At 50.0% G+C, this 19135-nt stretch overlaps 2 protein-coding genes across 2 annotated transcripts in view; both read right to left on the reverse strand.

The window, feature by feature from the left end:
* SETD5 (SET domain containing 5) overlaps positions 1-6675 on the reverse strand; it is a 65225-nt gene extending 58550 nt beyond the window's left edge. The window contains exon 1 of the mRNA XM_053954209.1: positions 6552-6675. The gene's annotated coding sequence lies outside the window, so the exon portion shown is untranslated. The remainder of the gene's footprint in view (positions 1-6551) is intronic.
* Positions 6676-7754: 1079 nt separating this feature from the next.
* On the reverse strand, positions 7755-17183 carry LOC128794125 (SRSF protein kinase 3-like). The gene is made up of 11 exons (XM_053953778.1): positions 17138-17183; positions 16871-16979; positions 16300-16387; positions 14051-14138; positions 13713-13819; positions 11673-11835; positions 10409-10494; positions 9885-9992; positions 9393-9462; positions 9214-9306; positions 7755-7969 (listed from the first exon to the last, which is right to left on the reverse strand). The coding sequence occupies exons 1-11, from the start codon at positions 17181-17183 to the stop codon at positions 7782-7784; spliced, it is 1146 nt and encodes a 381-aa protein (XP_053809753.1). The 3' UTR covers positions 7755-7781.
* Positions 17184-19135: the final 1952 nt, after the last annotated feature.

The following is a 19135-nucleotide window of genomic DNA, read 5'->3' on the forward strand; positions in this document are numbered from 1 at the left end:
GATGTATTTATACAGGAAGCTTCCAGATCTTAGCTGTATCAAAAGTTAATCTACAGCCACATTACTGAAAGCACTCTTGTAACATTATAAGCTATTCCAATTCAATGCCACTGAAACACAGCAAATAATGTTTTAGTGTCTTTAGTTAAAGGCCACACAAATGCAAAAGGCTTGTGTACTCTTCCAAGTATCTATAAATTGATAGTGCAGCTCAGGTTGAGGCATGCTATTTTAAGGGCTCCATGTTGAACCCCCAGGGCACTTCAGTTTCCCAAATCATTGGTTCTCAAACTTTCCCCAGTGTACTCCTTCCTGCCTACAAGCAAGGATACGTTCTCACCTCCTCACTCTCTCCCATAAAAACAGTTAAGAACTGTTAAAAAAAAAAAAACACCCAGTTAAGAACTTCTGCTCCTTGGCAGAAGTTTCCACACCAGCATCCTGCAGGGGTTCCAGTCCTAAAACCTGACTTAAAGCATTCCCAGAAAGATGTAATTTGGGCAGAGACAGCACTGGGAAACATGACCACACTGAAAAATATGCCTCTGTTCCCATTCTCTGCACTACCTGCAGCTGTAATGAAAAGTTTCAGTCTTCCTGGTCTCATCCTTCCATCAGCTATAACCTCTGCGCCTCCCGTATTCTGCTCCCAGAAGCAAGCAGCAACTTTCTGTCCTACAGTGTGAGCAATACTGTCTTATGTGGGCTTCCTTAGCCAAATATGACCATCAACATAATCCTCAAAAATTCTCTGCCACTTATTTTCATGATTCAAAGTCATGCAAAACCAAGAGGCCACATAATCTGATGCCAATTAACTAAAACTCCAAGCTGCATCCTCTTTTTTTCTTTTTTTTTTTTCCTTTACTGAATCAGTAACAGCAGGCATGTTCTGTTAAAAAGTTCCGTGGCAGGGTCTCACACGCCTTCCCTATCAACAAGTTGCATTTCAAACTGCTTGCTTTAAAGTCAAGAAAGAAAGAAAGTATCAGAAAGAACTTCAAACTGTTTTCCAGGTTGCTGGCACGGTCACTGAAAACTTTTTGTCCTGTAAATCAGCAAGGCTGCAGAAGAAAACCCTGGTATGAGTTCTGTGAGGACAACAGGAATAGGCCTGAGTCACTAAATGAGCAGCTACCAAATCCAGACAATATCTTCTTGTCAATGTGTATGATTGCAATTGTAATCATGTTCTAAATATGAACACATCAAAAGCACTGTGACCTTTCTACTGTGAAATTACTTTGAAATATTTTAGGGCATTTTGGTTTTAAAGCTAACTCACATTCTGCCTCAAAAGGCTGCTTTAAGTGAAAACAAAAACAAAAAAACCCAAACCTTAGGCTTGTTTAGAACAGGATGAAAACAGAAAAGTTTGCTGCCTTGAAAACTAGATAGATCTGAGTGTTTGGGATACCTCCCCTTTGCTAAACTTAGCCCTTCTGTGACCCTCAGGGAGGAATGCAAGACCTGTCTACGTTATCAAGTTTATAAGGATTACACTTTAGCATAAACAGATCATTTCTGAACTTCACTCTAAAAGTCAAATTCCTGACCATTTCTCAATGCCACTCTTCTACGTTCCTCTCTCTTAGTCCCCTCTTTTTTCTTCATGTTTGGTGAATGTGAGACTATTAGATTCCTGACCACAAAAGAAATTACTTCTCCCGCTCACTAAAAGCTTGCCACTCAAACCGCTGACAAATCCTCCCACATTCTTCCACCTTAAAGTCTGAGTACATCAGTACACTTTGCTGAATATTTCCCATATTGCTCATTAAAATAATTGGGGTTTGTGCATGTCTGGCAGGAGGAAAATAAAACTCACCAAGAAATAGTTTATTTCTCAAATATATTATTTAAAATATAGTTTGTTTGTTCTCCTTGTTTCAGCATTTAAATTAGATTCAAGGATCAGAATTATGCAGATTTACAATTTAAACAACTATATTGATGCTCCTATAGGACTTGTGGCAACAGAAACTAGCATTAAGACTATTATTTGCTGAAGGTTTCTTTTTTTGGGCTACAGCTTTTCAAGTTCAGACTCATCGGTTGAAGTGAGGGAAAAATCTCTTCAGCTATTTTTGTTACAGGAAAATACTACTTCACCATTGGCTTGGGAGGGGGGAAGGGGGATGATGAACCAGAACCTCCTGATTTGTCCCATAGATCATCCTTCAAGACAAAGAGCATCTTTGCTAATTATAGAAAAAAATTTAAACTAGGAGCAGTTGAAAAACTGTTTCTCAGCATGCTCAGTGGGCATTAGCTGCGATTTCAGCAGCTTAGCAAGTCCCACCCCTGTGTGAGCTCAGCGGGGAGGCCTGGAGCACTGCACATTCTCCCTGCTCAGCAGGGACAGGGGCTGCAGCTCGGCTGATTTGCTACAGGAATACTGGAAAATTGCCACCAAAATAGCAAATCCTGTGGAAAAAAAACACCAACCCTAATCAAGATCCCCCAAGCAATTTCAATAAGGAATTAAAAGGAAAAAGTGGGAAAAAAAAATCTCAGTTTGCACAGTTTCAAAATGCTGAACTCTTTCTGCATTATGGTCTGGGACTTTTTCCATTATCAAAATAAGCAAAAGGTTTAGGTTAAGCCAGATTTATACAAACCCGTCCCTAACAATGCAAGTGCAAACTTACTGTGCACTAACTCTTGCCACAAGTTGGTCATGGGAGCCAAAGACTGGCTGTAGAATCTGTAAGAGCTGTAATACCCATAGCTATTTTTCTTTTAAATTGGAAGAGGGAAAAAAAAACCTAAATAGACAAGTAAAACACAACATAATTTTTATTTTAAAATCAAATAGCAGCCAAAGTTTCATAGGGGAAACTGAGACTTACCAGCTCACATGCTATACACTTAAGCATGTTTAACATTTCAACTCAAGCACTGCTACTACATCTTGTACACATAAAGAACAGTTTGCCTATTGCATTCTTTCTCATACACTGCACACAACACAGAATTTCATTGGCAAAATTTCAGAGTTACACACACAAGCAGCACCAGAGTAAAAACACAAATGTGCTTTTGTAATACAGTAATAATGTCATGAGAACAATGATTTTTGAATTTTCAAACCTCTGAACAGTCATTATGTTTGTTTTAATATTGCCAGAATAGATAAAAACATTTTTATCTCATCACATCATTCAACACAAGTTTGTAAAACCCTGATCATCCAAAATGGGAGAAAGCATAGACTGGACAGATTAATAAAATACATGTCTGGGACATCACACATTTAGTTCTCCCTTGCACACTTTGCACCTGGAGCTTTGAATTAAAAACGGCTTTTTTACTTCAAGGAACATTTGGAAAATTTAAATCCATGATTGCTGGTTGGGTTTTCTCCCTTCGGAAAAAAGAGCATACCTTTTGCATGTTCTGAGATTCCAGTTCAATGCCATCCCTTTCCTGTGCTTTTTCAACTTTGACCTGTTAGTTTTAAAATAAAATCTTGTGGTAACTGAGGCTCTTTTTAAAAAGTGATTCCAATGTACATGGGATTTCATCACACCACCTTGCAGTAGGGAAATATCAGACAACATTAGCTAAGGAATATTACTTTCAGGTCACTTGGGATTTGACAGTAAAATGAAGAGCCAGGGCCTTGTCAAAGCGGTGCCAGTTATCCAAAAGAATGTGAGGCAATGGACCAATTCCCCATTATAACCTACAGAGAGACTGTAAACAACCTACAGAGAGACTGTAAACAAAGTCTAAAGGGCCATGAAGATCACTTTCTGTATTTCATTAAAACAAGGAGCAGATTTCATACTCACAAAATTCAGAGTACAGTACTGGTGTCATGTCACTCCATGTTAGGCAGCAGACTACACCTCTAGCCCCAGAGAGTGATGTGTTTTAGGGGGGTTGAAAGTTGCTCACCCCACCTTGTGAGGCAATTTGTGTGCTACAGATCCTCAAATATAAAAGCTACTCAGAGTTTGGCACCTACCACATGACTGGTGCCAGTCAAGCGGATTTAAGGGCATATTTTAATCTCTCTCACATTATTCTGGTCCTGGAATTTTTTTGCTTCAAGCTCATAGTAATTCTGATTTGGGTAACTCAGGCCAGGGCAAGGGGCTCCCCATGATAGGTGTTAGTTTACAAAGATGGCAGTGTTTTCTAATGCTAATGTATTCCCATGCTGCATACCTCAACTAACAGTTTCATCTCTAACAAACGCACTGGAATATGCTGATAGCTCTAACTCGACAGCACAGTATCATACAGACAGGGGCCAGTGCCAAATGGTTAGTTAAGCAGATAAGAAAGGCACTCATTCTTCCTTTAAAAAAAAAAAAAAAGGAAGCTATTGCAGTCAGGCAGACAGAGTGTGGATGGGAGCTGGCAGATTCCACAATACAGAGTCACGTCAAAAATGGCCTCCTGCAAACTGTTCCTTCAAGCATTTGAGTCAGCCGAAAGGGAGGAATCTTTCCCATTATCCACAGGAGTTTTACCTCCTTATTCCACAGAAGGGCAACATTTCCTACACATTTTGACATACAAGCATGTAAGAAGCTCAGAGAATAAAATGTACTCTGCATCAGAGGAAAGCTCCTCTCCCCACTCTCTGATTCCAGTCCTAAACTTGAGTCGGGACTTTATTTTGACAGTTCCCTGGTCTGTGAATGGAAAATCCCTCCTCAGCACTAGCAGGCTGGTGTCTGCTGCACACACCCACTGCACACAGCAGAAATTCCAGTCAATAAGGCAAGTGGGGCCCAGGCGCTGGGAGGGGAGGAAGGAGACATACAAACAATAAGAAAAGCATCTGGCTCTGTTACTGGCTGGGAAGGAGACTGGAGTTCAAAAAAGACACAACTGCAGCCTTCACTTCACAGGAAGATCATATCAATTCTTGCTGTCCTACTTTTCACACAGACCAAAATATGTGGAAAGGGTAATTTGGGGCTTCCAACACACACTTTAATGCAATTCCATCAACTCAAGAATGGTGATGAAACCCACCTTGGACAATTTTGTCCCACAGGACCAAAACATACCCCTGCTTCTGCCTTAAGCCTGTGGAAACAGCCCAAAAGGTAAAGTCCTTTACTGAACATGAGCGAGCCATCCCTGTACCACCACACTAATGGAGGCTGCTCTGCTGTCCTTCCCTGGAGATAGCAGCCAAGTCTAGTGAAGCTTTTCTCATAGCAACCAGAGCTCCAGAGCCAACAGCAGCTGCTGTCACTGCCTTCAACGCTTACCCACAGGATCCAGAGCACAGCAACACCCTCCTCCCTGCACCTCGACGGCAAAAAAAAAAAAAAACCCTAAATGCTGGCAACGAGATGACTTCCTGGGTCAACCACAAGAAGCAGAAAAAAAGAAATCCTAGTATTTCCTATACAAGTGAAAAGAGGAATCTCTGATTATTGAAAGAAAATAAGAAATTCCTTTTTTGGATTTAGATTCCAGCAGCAACACCCAGTCAGGGTGGGGGCAACTGCCTGAAATCCATAATGTACCAGCACACCATCAGACACCAACATCAAGTTCTTCCCTCACCTAAGGAGAGAGATTCACCCCCGCCGTACCCCCAGTGCTCTCATTACATCATGGCCTGAGCCCGCAGCAGCCACAGGAGCCCTGCAGCACCCCGTGACCTCTCCAGCCCCGCAGAACACGCTCTTCCCCCCGCAACAGCGCACCCAGGATCTCAGCTGGTATCAGAGGAACACGAGGACACGGCCGGGAAAGGGCTGCGAACCCCCCCCCGCTTCCACAGGGCCACACGCGGCCTCGCCTCTCTCCCTCCCCCGGGACGGCGAGACACTGCCCGGCGCCGCTTCCCCACCCGGCCCGGCGGTGAACTCCGGTCACCGGCACCCAAGGACGAGCCGCCGGCCGACAGTGACCTTGCCGGTGCCGTCGGGGGTCGGAGCGGGGCCGGGGCGCGGGTAGCGCGGCGGGGAACCCCCCCCTGCGCCGGCGGTGGCCGCGGTGACGGGCGAGGAAATGCGGGAGGATCCGCGCTGCAGCCGCCGGCGCCGGGAGCGGGGGTTACGGAGGAAGGCGCCGCGCGGGCACCATGAGAAAGCAGAAAATGCAGGTCAAACACCGCCTCCACCGAGGCCAGGAGGGGCCGGCGGTTCGGGGCGGGCAGCCACAGCCCGGAGGCTGCCCCGAGCCGGACAACGATCTCCGCGGCCCCTCGGGACAATGCGAGGACACGGGGGCGCGGAGAAGGCCGGGCTGCAGCGGGGCTTCCCCGGCGCTCGCCTTCAACGACAAAGCCCCGCGGCCGCTCCAGCCCCAACTCCGGCCCTGGCACTGCACCGGCCAGCAGCGTCCCGAGCCCGCGCACCGCCGGGCCCGCCATGATGCCCGCACACCGCGCCGGACCGGGTCAGCTCGGGCCGGGCCTCCGGGGGCACGGCGGGGCGCTGCCGGCCGGGCTGCCAAGGAAGCGCAGGCCAGAGTGTCAGACCGCGGGCCGCGCAGGAGCCCCCGCGGCCGTCCGCCCAGCCGCCCGCCCCAGCGTTCCCTCCCGCCGCCGGGTACGGCCGGTTCCCGCCTACCTGGCCGGCCCGTTCCCCGGGCCCCTGCGCGGCACCAGGCCCGGCTCGGCGCCACGGCGTGTCCCGGGCAGCCGGCGAGAGCGAGCGCTCAGCCGCGGCAGCGGCGGCCCCTCCCCCGGCGGCAGCGGCGGCTTCTCCCCGGGCCGGGCGGAAACGGCACTGGGTACACGGGGATCCCCGGCGCCGGCGCCAGGGGCGCCCCGGGCACGCCCACCCCACTCCCTGTTGGCTGTCACGCCGCCGCGTCCCGCCCCGCCGGGGCGCCCGCGGCCGCCACAGCCCCGCCCTCCCTCCTTCACCATTGGCGACCTCGCCCGGCGGCCCCGCCCCTGCCGCCGCTTCATTGGGCTCCACGCGCCCGCCCCGCCGCGCGCCCCACGGTCCCGGCGCCCCATTGGCGCGCGGCGCTGCCACTCGGCGCGGAGAGGAGGGGGCGGCCGCCGGCAGCGTCGACGCGATGCGGGGCGGGCGGGCTGCGGCAGCGCCCGCCGGGCGAGCCGCGCTACGTGCCGAGGGGCGGGGCCGGCGGGGCGCGATCGCTCGGCGCGGGGCGACTCCCGCGTCGGGACACGTGGCAGAACGAAGGGGCGGTGCGGGGGGCGGCCGGCAGGTCTGGGCGGAGGGGGGCGCAGGGCGCCTGCGCGGCGGCGCGCGCGCGGGGCCTGCCGCGCGGCACGTCCGCGCGCGCGGGATTGAGTGGGAGGGGGGCTGGGCCGGGCCGGGGGTCCCGTCACGGGGTCCCGGCGGGGCCGCTCGGGGCTGAGACCGCCCCTCCTCGGGCCGGGCCGGCGGGGCCAGCGCCTCCACAGCTGGCCGGCCGCCGTCCCTGAGCCCCGAACAAAGGCCTCGGGGCAGCGAGGCGGAGGGACAGCCCCTCCGCGGTAGGAGGAGCCCCGCGGCGTTCGGTGTCCGCGCTCGGCCGAGGGGCTCCGCCCGGTTCCGGTGTCCGTGTACCGCGTATGCGGCTGCTCGCAGTGAGCGATGCGTGCGGTCCGCAGCGCTGCAGGGACGCGGGAGGAAGGGAGTGGAGCCCTGGCGCGGAGGGAGCCGCGGGATCCCACCGGAGGCTGCGCAGCCGCCGCCCCGCTCCGGAGTCGCTCGGCAGGGGCGGCGCGCGGACGGCCGCCCCCGCCGTGAGAGCCGGCCCGGCCCCGCCGCCCCCGCGGGAGGGGCGGTGCGGTGGCTGCGGCGGGTCCCGCGGAGCCGCCAGGCGGGGACAGCCGGGTCGGGTCACGGTGCGGCGATCCAGGCGTGCCGCAGGCTCTGCGCGGCGCTGGCGCGGCGCTCGGGCGCGTAGTGCAGCGCGGGCAGCAGGAAGGCGGCGAAGGCGGCCGCCTCCTGCGGTGTCCAGCCGTGCCGGTCCGCCAGGATGCCGGGGAGGCTACGGGGAAAGAGCCGGGAGAGCCGCAGGAGCGCGCCTGGCAGAAACAGCGTGGGCACAGCGCCTCAGTCACACCTGCGCGGCTGTGGCTGCCGCGCCTCGCCTCAGAATTAACCCAAAGCATCCCGAAAGATCTTTGCCGCCTTCTTGGAATTATCTCTGTAAGCTCCACCTGCGCTGCCCCTTGCAGGTTTGGCTCTCGGGTGCTTCTTAGGAACCACCTTTTCAAGCTAGTGTTTGGAGTCTCCCTGTTCCTGAGTACTTTTCTTAGGTGAGAATGTGCCAAGAGTGCACAAAGTGTTCCCAGAATAACCATGCCAGAGCCACTGCTGCTTGTACCCTGTGCCTGCCCACAGGCACCCAGATGCATCATGCTATTTCAGTGTCAGAGCTCCTAAGATTCTTGTTGAATTTGTTATGTGCTAGCCAGCTCTGTGGGGCCCAGCAGAGTGTCTGACTGAGCGAGAAGCAACCCTTGTCCTGGGGAGTGCACGGTGTAAATACAGTGATTCAAGTTAGGCATGTGTGGTCAGGCCGGGTTGGCTCACAGGGAGAGTGAATGTAGAGCTAGTTTTGACTCATTTCTTTCAAGCACCAGAGAATACATAAGTGTGAGCAAAGGATATGGATGTGCAGGGAGGTGCTTGTTAAATTCCAGCATGGGACCAGTACTAAGCACTGAATGAACTGTGGGTAGGCTGGTAAGCATGAAAGCGGAGAAGGATGATAGGCCAAATTGCAGAAGGGTGGAGTCATGTGATGCCTTGTGGTCAAGGGTTTCAAGACTCATGAGTCAAAGGGAAAGGAACTGGGGAGAATCAAACAGAAGAGATGTTGCAGTTGGGTCAGAAGACTAAATATAGCAGCCACATTGGAAGGATATGAGTGCCCTGTTCCTGATCATCATTGTTCTCTGTCAGTGAACGTGTGAAATGCAGCCTGTTAGACACTCTTCAGCCTTCCTGGCATGGAGCTGTTTCCTGTCTGCATTTCCATTTTCTCCAAATCTAAAGGAGAAAGAATGGAAATGCTTTCCCTGTTCAGTGTTTTTGCTATGACCATTTTTCAGGATTTTGCATTCATCCTTGGAATGCTCATGGATTGCAAAGATAGGCAGGGCAGGGAGTGTTACTGCTCTATGAAATTTTCATTTGTGTTCCATTCCTGCTTGTAGCCTGCATTGTGTGAGTAACTTTTGGGGGAGTTCAGCATGAGCTGAATAGGAGTGTGTCAGAGATCTGCAGTGGTTTTTAAAATAAACTTCCTTATGCTAGTTCTTACCTGGCCTGCTGAAAAATTTTGTTGACTTGTTCCATGAGAAAACAATTTGAGGAGGAATTCTTCCCAAGAGTTCAATAATACGAGCAACATGATCTAGATGGAGGGAAGGAAGACAAATTTAGATACAGACATTGACACTTCTGTCAGTGAAATGAATAAAAAAACTCATGGAGTCCTACCATCATTTCTGGAGAAGTATTTCCCAGGTTGAGGATCAAATAGACACTCTCCAGTTGCCATTTCAAATGCCTAGAAATGGACTAACAATGTTAATTCACTAATTGTCTTGGAGTTTTCCTTGCCCACTAACTCATATTGCCCTCTTTATCACACAAAACGGATCCTCAAATGTGGAAATACTCACACTGGTGTGATCTGTACCACAGTGAAACAACACCTTTATCTCCATCAGGATGAAAAGCAGCCTGTGCTTGATGCAGGCAAGCCTCTGAGCTAATCTACATGGAGTGTGAATTGCCTTAGAGCTTAAACTAAATTAGGAGTGGGTCGTACCAGCAGCAGACTTTTGCCCTAGAGTGAACGAGTGCCCCTTTTGCCTTCTCAGAAAGGAAGCTTTCTTTACATGGGTAGGTGGATGCTAAGGACATGCTGCCCTGGCCAGGTAATCTCTGTCACCTCCCCTACACACACAGTGCTGTCCTCAGTCCTACCAGGCATGCTGTACTCCAGATATCTGCAGGAGTGCCGTAGTCTAATCCAAGAAGCACTTCCAGGGCACGGTACGGCTGGGTCTGTATCTCCTTGGAAAAAGGCTTGTACTAAAACAGAAACAAACTCCTTAAACCAGTCACAGCAGCACTGGTGGTCACAAGCTTCTTGTGCAGCGACAGGACACTTGGGGACACAAATTAATGTGTGTTCTCAGCTTTGTGTAGGGCACAGCCAGCACGTTCCTGGCCCCACTGACACCGGTGGGAATCTACCTCCACCATTTCACACTGAACATAGTTAAATTTCTAATTGTAGGGACTAACTGCAAGCTGGAGAAAAGTCCAAAACTGACTGTCTCAGGAAGACCATGCACAGCTTGGAGCTGAGAGTGGCAAACATAACACCCCCCAATATTGGCATCTCTGAAATAGCTGTTCAGCTGTAAAGGGGCACACGGTGTGGCACGGAAAGAAGCACACAGCATCCCACATTGTCACGGGATTGAGACTTGGAGCAGACTCACTGTCCAGCATGCGCTTCCTAGATCTGCAATTTTCACCTCTATGCTCATTAAGTCAGATTCTTCCAACTGATTGCCAAGATCACCTCCTAGATGGAAAGGACAAAGAGAAATCAGGTCTTTCTGAACCAGCAGGTACACACCACTTACCACAGGAGAGGTATGTTTCTTGGCCTAAAAGCTCCTAAATACTTTTTATCATAAATCAAATGCCACCCCTCTTTTTTGAAGGAACACAAAAGAAGACCTGGTATTCAGTAAAAACATAAGAGAATGTTTGGGAGAACAGTAGCTTGGAGTGGAACAGTGGAACAGACTACATGCGCCTGTCCTGCTGCAAGGTTCCTCTAGCACCAAGGTTAAATTACTGTGGGCCCAGAGGAGAGCACCAGTCAGAACCAAAACATCTGTAATTTCTTCTGAGCCTTCAGCAACCCTGGCAGTCACAGACCTTGGATACAGCCTGCTTGGCAAGCAATGTGGAGGTTACGCTTCATATGATCCCAGAAAAAGGTAATTCCTGGTTTAGTGCCTTACAGTGAGCTGTCAGCCAATGCTTAATATTGTGCTTTTCTGCTCTGAGCAAAAGACTCGGTCACTAATTTAGCATTCCCTGATTGCCCCAGAGTTTGAGAGACAAAACAACACTGTCATGGGAGAAATGCTCACAGGAGAACACAGTGCAAGGATAATATGAAAGGTCTCAGTGCTGGGAGACGAGATAATCTCTCGAGAAACTCTCCAGCCCTACATCTTATTCAATATTCACACCATTCTATGCACATAAATTATGTCTCAGAAGACCTTGAAGATTAGCAGCACATACAAGTCTCCCACAAACCTCAGAAATGAGGGAAATAAAGAGCAGGAGTGTCATACAGCTTTCTGATCAAGCCTTTTTGTATGTAAAGCTTTCAGCAGCTGAAAATATCAGGCACGTGGAACTGTCCTGCACCTAAAGCCTTGAGAAGGAGCTCCGAGGTTGTGGTGGGGCTCTTAACAGATATCTGTGACCTGTAGTTGTCCTTCACACAAACCCACCTGCAGGACCACATTTCTGTAGGTGCCTTGAGCCCAGCCTGGTGTTTGTGTTAAGCAGAGAAAGGAGAGGCCTTTCAGCAGCATAAGCTGGCTATAATGTTTTGTACTGGCTGTTGTAGGAGATGTGAACTTTCCTAAGGTATCTGTACCTGCTGCCTCTCATTTCTCTCCTGCCAATAAACACCTAAGTCCATTTTTTTTGTTAAAAAAGCCCTGGCATGCTCACCTGCTCCCTTCAGCCTCCCTTCTGTTCCCTGGTCGCAGTCGAGTGTAGCCATAAGAAGCCTTTGGAGCCTTTTGCTGCGCCCATAGAGCAGGATGTTCTCTGGTTTGATGTCTGCGTGGATGATGCGGCAGCACTTGTGCAGGAAGTGCAGCCCTGCCAGCACCTGGCCAATGAGGCAGCACTGTCACACCAGCCCTGAGAGCGTCCCCACCGCCTCTCCTGCCCCAGCAGCTGCCAGAGCGGGCACAGCGGGAGTGCAAGCCAGGGACAGTCTGGGCACTGATGGTACCTATTGGCAATAAATGGTTTCCTGTTGGGGTGGCCTTGTGCAGCAGGCACAAGGGTTTCATCACCCCACATGGCAGCAGAGCCCCAGAAGCAAGTGGAGGCCTGGACAGCCCAGTGAGGAAAGGGCTGTTTGGGGTGACACACAGCAAAAGGCAGCGTGACAGTCCACAGATATCAGCACAGATGGGCAAGCCCAGGGAGGTGAGAGAAGGATGGGGCTATGAGGAGGCTATTAGGATTACAAAGCTGAACTTTCTCCTGAAAAAACATTATTGTTTGTATGGCTGTTGTGTCCTGGGACCTCTGTGCCTTGCCACTGTTTATAACCAGCCCCCAACTTCCATTTGAATGACAGTGACATGTAAAGGGACTGGTGTCAATGACAGGCATGGGAGGGTGTCCCATCATACAAGGAAAGAAGACACAGGATAACACAGACAGGAGGGGGAGAGACCATGAGTGAGTGCAGAGAGAGGATTTCAGGGCCCTGCAGGAGAGCCATGTAGGGAAACAACAGCTTGTGATGCAGCAGGGAGAGCCTGGCCTGTCACAGGGGAGAGATAAACAACACCTACCAGAGATGAACACTCACTATCAGAAATCAATAACAGAGGAAAGGCTATGGGGAGATTTAGGTTTGTTCTTTTACACTCTGGTCAGTCATAAAGGACTGGTAAATATTCTCTGTATTATCAAATTCTATTCTGGGATGAACACCAGCCCCAGGGAAATATCAGCCTTAAATGGTAACTGTGAAATGTGGGGAAAGATTTAAATAACTAAACTGGAATGAATCAGAAGTAAATACTGCCCTGCTGCTGATCTGAAGGGGGAAAACAGAACTGAGATTTTACAATTAAAACAGATAATGTATATGCAAAAGCCTGAGTGTGAAATGGAGCACAGAGGTAATGGCACTACATTTTTGTGTAACTTACTCAGGTGTTAGTGGAGCTTCTTTAGAGAAAGGAGAGGCTACTACAGAAAATAGGATGAAGGAGGAAGCAATTTTCTTTCTTAGTATCCCTAGAAGGGCACAGGAATCAGGGTAGCAAGTCTTCATCTTGGCAAGAGTGCAGACTTCTGATGAATCTCAGCACGAGAGGCAAAAAGTAATTTTAACTATTCTGAGGCCTCACTCAGGTTTCCCATTCCTTAAGCAGAGCCAGCCCTGAGGAAACTAACTTTTCACCATCTTTTAAATAGGCACAACACATCCTTACAGGGGATGAAGGAAAAGTTGGCTCTGCACAAGGAAACCTCAAGGTGGAAAGAACCTGCTGACCAAATCAGCAATTTAGAAATTCCTGTAAAGATGGGAGGGAGACCTTGAGCAGCCTTCAGCGGTACCATGCAGAAAGCTGCTGGAGCTGACAGCGCTACCCACAGCTGGATGCCAAGGCAAATGCCAGCAGTCTGGCATTACTGCCAGAGGGGACTTCTCTGGGCAGCAGGAGGGCAGAGATGGTTTGCCCACAAGAAGTAGAACTACAGCAGGCTGTTTGTCCCCCGCTACTTCTACAAGCAGCAGAGAACCCAATGATTACTGAGCTGGTGGGAACAGAAGGCCTGACTCCCTGGTGTACATCTGCTGGCTTTTGGCACTTTGTGGCCCTGACTCCTTCCCAAACCTGAGGAGGCTGCAGGCGTAGGCAGTAACACCCAAGTCCTTCCCCTTGGGAGGAAGATTGTGGCATGTCCCGCAGCCAACAGCCCCTTGGCACCTTTGCCTGATTGCAGCTAAGTTCTCACCTGCTGTAAAGACTTTTTCACAAAAGGCAAGGGCAGTCCCTGGGCTGTGTAGTTTCCCATCAGACATCGAATGGAAGGACCCAGCACCTCAAATACCAGGCACGCATGTGGGAAAGAGTTAGGGATTCACTAACAGAGAAAGGTGTAACCACCAAAACTTTGCCTTTCACCAAAGCAACCAAATACCTCCTAATTCAGCCTTTCCCCTTCAGCCACGCTCCTGTGCCCTGTTCATCCTCCTCATGGCAGCACAGCAGTCAGGTTTACACCATTCTGTGGCTCCTCAAGGCAAGCCCAGGCTTTGTTGGCCCTGAAAAGCACTCTCCACAGAAGGATATGGAAACCATTCTCTCCAATCATTCTGAAGTCATCTAACAAACAGACGATGTTTTCTCCTGCCAGGTCCTTCTTCTTCATGCAGTTTACCTGAGGGGGAGGAGTCCAAGAAAGCTGCAATCAGAGACATATATGTGCACAAGGACACTTTGCACCTGTTTTATCCTATCTGACAGACTTTCTCTTCTGGCACTTCATGACAAATCCCATGAAAACAACATCAGGAAAACCAGGAATGAGTTTTTGTATGTTTTGTCTTGCTCTTGACCAGGTGGGACCATTACACTCACAGTGTCAAAACAACCCACACCAGTCCTGCTAATCGTATCTAGCACATTTCCTGCTGCTTATTCTCTCCAGGCAGACCCAGAAAGTGCTCCTGCTTGTGCTGGAAGGGGATTCCCCCAAGAAGACAGCTCTCTGCTCCCAGCATCAGTGGCTGTCCGTTTCCTTTCCCTCACACCAGCCCTTCGGCAATTTCCCTCAAGGGGTTGCAGAGAGGCAGAGACATTGTGTCTGTCTTTGGCCACTCGAATGCTACTTGTCTTACCAGGGTAGAGAGAGCTTGCACAGCTGGAAGAACACAGTGAAGGGGGCTTCTTTGTGCTGGAAAAAGGTTGGCTGTGGGCAAGTAATCTATAGGATATGGAGGGCTAGTGGAGAGGGTGAACACGTTTTCTACTAGAGCCAGGGGTCTTCAAACCCAGCATGTAGTAGCTCCAAAAACAAAGCAGACGTGGTTCTTCACACAGCACGTAGGTGACTGGAGACAGTTCTTGTTACAGGGGGCTGCGGTTACTGAATCTCACAGGGACTTGCAAGGGTTCAAGATAAATCCACTGAGAATTCCTGCCCACACAAGCATCATCCTTACCCGAGAAATCTGCAGCTGGAAACTGCAACAGGCCAGGGGAGCATTCAGTGGAAGCAGCATCCTGTGCTCAGCTTGTCCTTATACCCGCCTGGACTTGTGCTGTTGGCCCAGGGTACTGTGCTGAGTGAATCTTCAGGCACAGGTGCTACAGCACCACACACCTGTGTGATAAGGAGCACCAGGGGCTTGCTCTCTCAGAGCACTTATCCTGGTGCAGCAATTCATGCTGTTTTTTTCCTCTCTTCATGGCCACAACTGCCAGCGTTTTGGTTTGGCTCATTTTGCAGATACCAGATCCACCTGCACCAGTGTTAGAAGATTTGTTCTGGCACAACAGAAGTGAGCAGCCCTGGAAGCAGAGACCAGATCATCTCTTCTGGCAGTTCTGCAGGCACTAACCCCCCAGTGCTGGTGGTAACAAGCCTTGGGAAACAGCTGTGTGCTGCTGAATGGGCAGGCATGTCTCCCAGAATTAATAATAAATCAGGGGTAAGGCTCACTCTCTACACAGGGTTGTGCTGATGTGTAGAAAAGCAGCACTCTGATTACATTAAATTGGTGCCACTTGGTACTTCCTCTTGCATCACTGCATCTGGCTCATCTCCCTTTAGATAGGGCCTACAGATTTACAGGTTAACTAAACCTTTCTCAAACCTGTTGGAGAAAGGCCACAGAGTAATTTAAAATGCAGAATTTAATAGCTTTACTCATCTGAAGCTGATGTAACTTTGTATTTGAGCAAACTTGAAGAATTGTAACCACAAGTTTTCTAGAACTAGCAGTTCAAGCCAACTTCAAAGGCAACTTTGCTACAACCCAGATACAGACACCTAATTATCACCTCCATTAGCAGAGACCAGAAGAAGTTGTCTGACTTCGGATGTTTATCGTGTTTTGGTACATCGTATATTTTTCTAGTGCAGATATTTCCTTTTACTTCACTATCAGTGTTGTGGTACAGCAATGTCCTCTGAGTGATATTCCTCTGTGAATGATACAGGTACAGTAGACATGCTCCCATCTCCTGCTTTAAGAACATTACCACCTTCTTCTGTTGATTATCCACCTTATCATTCTCCAGATACCTCCTTTTTGCTGGATTTCAGTCTCAGCTAAAATAAATGGGCTAACAGGGCAAGTGAGACACAGCTAACATGTCCGAGTATGATGCAGGAAGGAGAAAATGCCTGTTTCAGAGGCCAGTGCTGAGCCAGGGTGATTTCTGTGAATCCCCCAGCTTTTGTTTTTTTTTCCTATTCTCCACCTTGTTCCTTGGACTGAGACCTGGAGGCCAGAGGGGATGATGAGGCTGATACTCAAACCTGAATTCAGTGGCCATCCGCTGGAGCAAAGCACAGACCCGTAGAATATACTTACACAGTGGAGGAAAGCAACCTCATCCTGGGCAGCATCAGCAAAGCCTTCCCTGCTTTTCAGAACCTTCACAGCTACCTGCTTCTTCCTCCTGGGAAATGAATCACAGCTGTCAGCCAAAGCATATCTGTGGTCCTGACTAGCAGCACTTCCCTTTCTCCCAGTCAGCCAGCCCTGGGCTCCTCAGGGAAGGTGCTGCCCTTCTGCAGGCACCCTTGGCCTCGGTTTGCAGCATGCCAGGCCCATGGGCATCCCTCCTGCTGGCATCTGGCAGCACAACTGCCCCAGGGACCAGCAAGGGACTGGAGAGAAAAAGAGCATGGATACTGCAGGGTCTAAACAAGAAAAGAAAATGTAGAGCAAGGGCTGATCCCACCTCATTTACATTCTTTGATTTCTGGGGACCAGCTCTGCTTGTTGCACCCCACTGATCTTGCTGTCAGATTTTCCCTGTGCTCAGGGATGCCTGGCATGCTCCCAGACTCTTGCTCTGCTGTTTCTGCAAGAGGGGCCAGCCTCACCCAGGACATCAGCCACCCCTTCCCACCTCCCTGAATGGCACTCAGCCCCTCACCTCATGTCCTGGCACAGCCAGACAGTGGCAAAGGTGCCACATCCCAGCTTGTGCAGCACCTGGTATTGCGTGTTGAACACCTCTCCCTCCTGCATGGGGTGGTGGCCTCCTGTGGAAAACCATCACCAAGAGATATTAATGACATCTCTAAATGCTTTTAGACTGAATGAGCAGCTGAGGACAGCCTGACAGGTCCCAGTGGCCTCCTCTAGCTTGGGAAGAGCCTGGCATGATCTCCTCTCTGGAGCCTTATGGCCAAGGCCTGACCTGTGTGCTGGGCTGATGGCATCTCCTGCTGCACCTGCTCCTCCATGGCCCTGGAGCACGGCAGATCCTGGCACAAGGGGATGGAGGCAGTGGGACACAGGCGCTGTGAGCTTCAGCACTTTATTCTTTTCAAGAGAGCTGGAGAGCTGCAGGGTGGCCATATCTCTGCTGTTCCCTCACCCCTTTCCTTCCCATTCCCTTCAGCAGGCTGTTACAAACACTTTTGGCACTTCAGGGAGAGAGGGATTATTTTAAGAGTTCAGAAGAGGAAAGCTGGCAGGCTGGTCCCAGGCCAGAGCCAGGTGGGAGTCTCAGGTTTCCTAGTGTGTATTTTCAGGGGCTTAGCAGGGTCTGGGATCCCCTCCCACAGCCAGGGAAAGCACCCCCTCCCTCCCCTCATCCTGGCTGAGGAGGGAATTTGGGCTTTGGCTGGCAGGAGAAGGCTCCTGCTCCAGAGGGATGTGAAACAGAACTTGCATTCTAAACATTACAGTGCTGCTCCTCTGCCCACAGTCCAGCCCTGGGGCTGGAGCACGGGTTTATCACTGACCATCCTGTGACATCCCAGCAAGGCCACAGGACATCCTGGCAAGGGGCTGCTCCTGGGGTTACTATGACAGTCCAAAGCATAAACACCAAGACAGCACAGACAGACTGATCCAACTGCTGTCCCCCAGCGCTGCAGCACTGAGGTAGGACTGGATTCAGTACCGGTCACCTGAAATAGCAGCCCAGAGCCCTTGCTGCTAATGAAATACAGGTTTAAGCCACAGTAGCTGGGGCACTCCCAACCCAGCCTTTCATATTTTGGAAATGTCACTTGCTGTACAGCTGAAGCTTCAGGCTACCACACACTGTCAGAGCTCGAGACAGGTGATAGAAACGCCCATAGAGCATTAGCACAGACAAAAATATTGAACTTTAAATCCTCCAAATCATGTTGCTAAAGCCAAGAACTCATTTGAACCAGAAGATTTTCAGAAATAGTTATAGAGGGCTGGCAGTGCTGGTGGCAGGGAGTTGTTCTGGAACTGTAACATCTTCCAGCTGCTGAGACAGAGCACCTGTTTTGACTCAATGTTTTGCCTTCCTCAAAACATTGAAGTTTCTTTCCATGTGCTGATGTTCCTCTCCCAGCACAGCAGCCAGAGGCACAGCCTGCCTTTGGGCATCCAGTGAGCTCCCAACACAGTTCTAGTTAAGGGTCAGACTGGGCTCAAGACTTTCATCCTGTCAAGGAAAACCTAAAGTGCCAGAGATGATGTTACTCTGCTCACCCATGCTTGTACAGAAGTCCCCCTCCTCACATTTCTACACCTCTAACCTTTGCATTGCTGTTCAGAATCAACCTCTTTGGGTATAAACCCCCTGGATGCTGCATGTCTGCATGACCGCTCTTTACAGTAAATGCTCCCTGACATCTCACCTATGAAACAGAACTGAAATCAAAATTTTCCTTATTTGTGCACAGACTAAGCTTACCAGTACCCTCACACACTTGTGCACCGCCAGCATCTGCTTGAGCCTTCGTCACTCACATCATGAGGACAGCAGGGCCCGAGCTGAGAGCAAGCAAGTTTTAATTACATGGCTTACCATTCACCTGCTAAAGGAAAAGCCATGAGTGTGTGGAGATGGGAATTCAACAATTTCTTCCCTTAGTGGAGTGTTCTGGTGATAGGAGACTTCAGTGAGAAAATAGGACCCAGAGGCAGACCCAAAGTATAAGACTAAGCCCTAGGGCTGACGGAGCTTTTGGGCAGTTCACTGGGCCCTGGTGGCCTTGTTGCTGCAGAGGCAAGACAAGTCTATCCTTAGGCATGCAAGATTTATCTCCATCCACCCTCTCTGGATGGAAGCACTGGCAAAAGATGAAGAGTGTTGCTATGCAACTTGGTACAGGAAAGTGAAATGCACTTTTCTAAGCTTTGTGGTAAAGGACAATTGGTGCTTTTAATCCTTCATTTCTTGACACTTTCACATTAAATACAACTTATT

The sequence above is a fragment of the Vidua chalybeata genome, chromosome 12 (genome assembly GCF_026979565.1).
Source record: "Vidua chalybeata isolate OUT-0048 chromosome 12, bVidCha1 merged haplotype, whole genome shotgun sequence".
Lineage (NCBI taxonomy): Eukaryota > Metazoa > Chordata > Aves > Passeriformes > Viduidae > Vidua > Vidua chalybeata.

Bases quoted from the DNA above. Each gene is read 5' to 3' on its own strand.
- LOC128794125 (XM_053953778.1), bottom strand. From the start codon at position 17,183: ATGGAGGAGCAGGTGCAGCAGGAGATGCCATCAGCCCAGCACACAG. The intron at 13,820-14,050 runs ATATCCTTCTGT...ACTCTTTCCCAC, and splicing joins GATTGGAGAGAATGGTTTCC to ATGCGTGCCTGGTATTTGAG. The intron at 9,993-10,408 runs GTGAGTCTGCTC...TTTCTGTTTTAG, and splicing joins TAGGAAGCGCATGCTGGACA to TACAAGCCTTTTTCCAAGGA.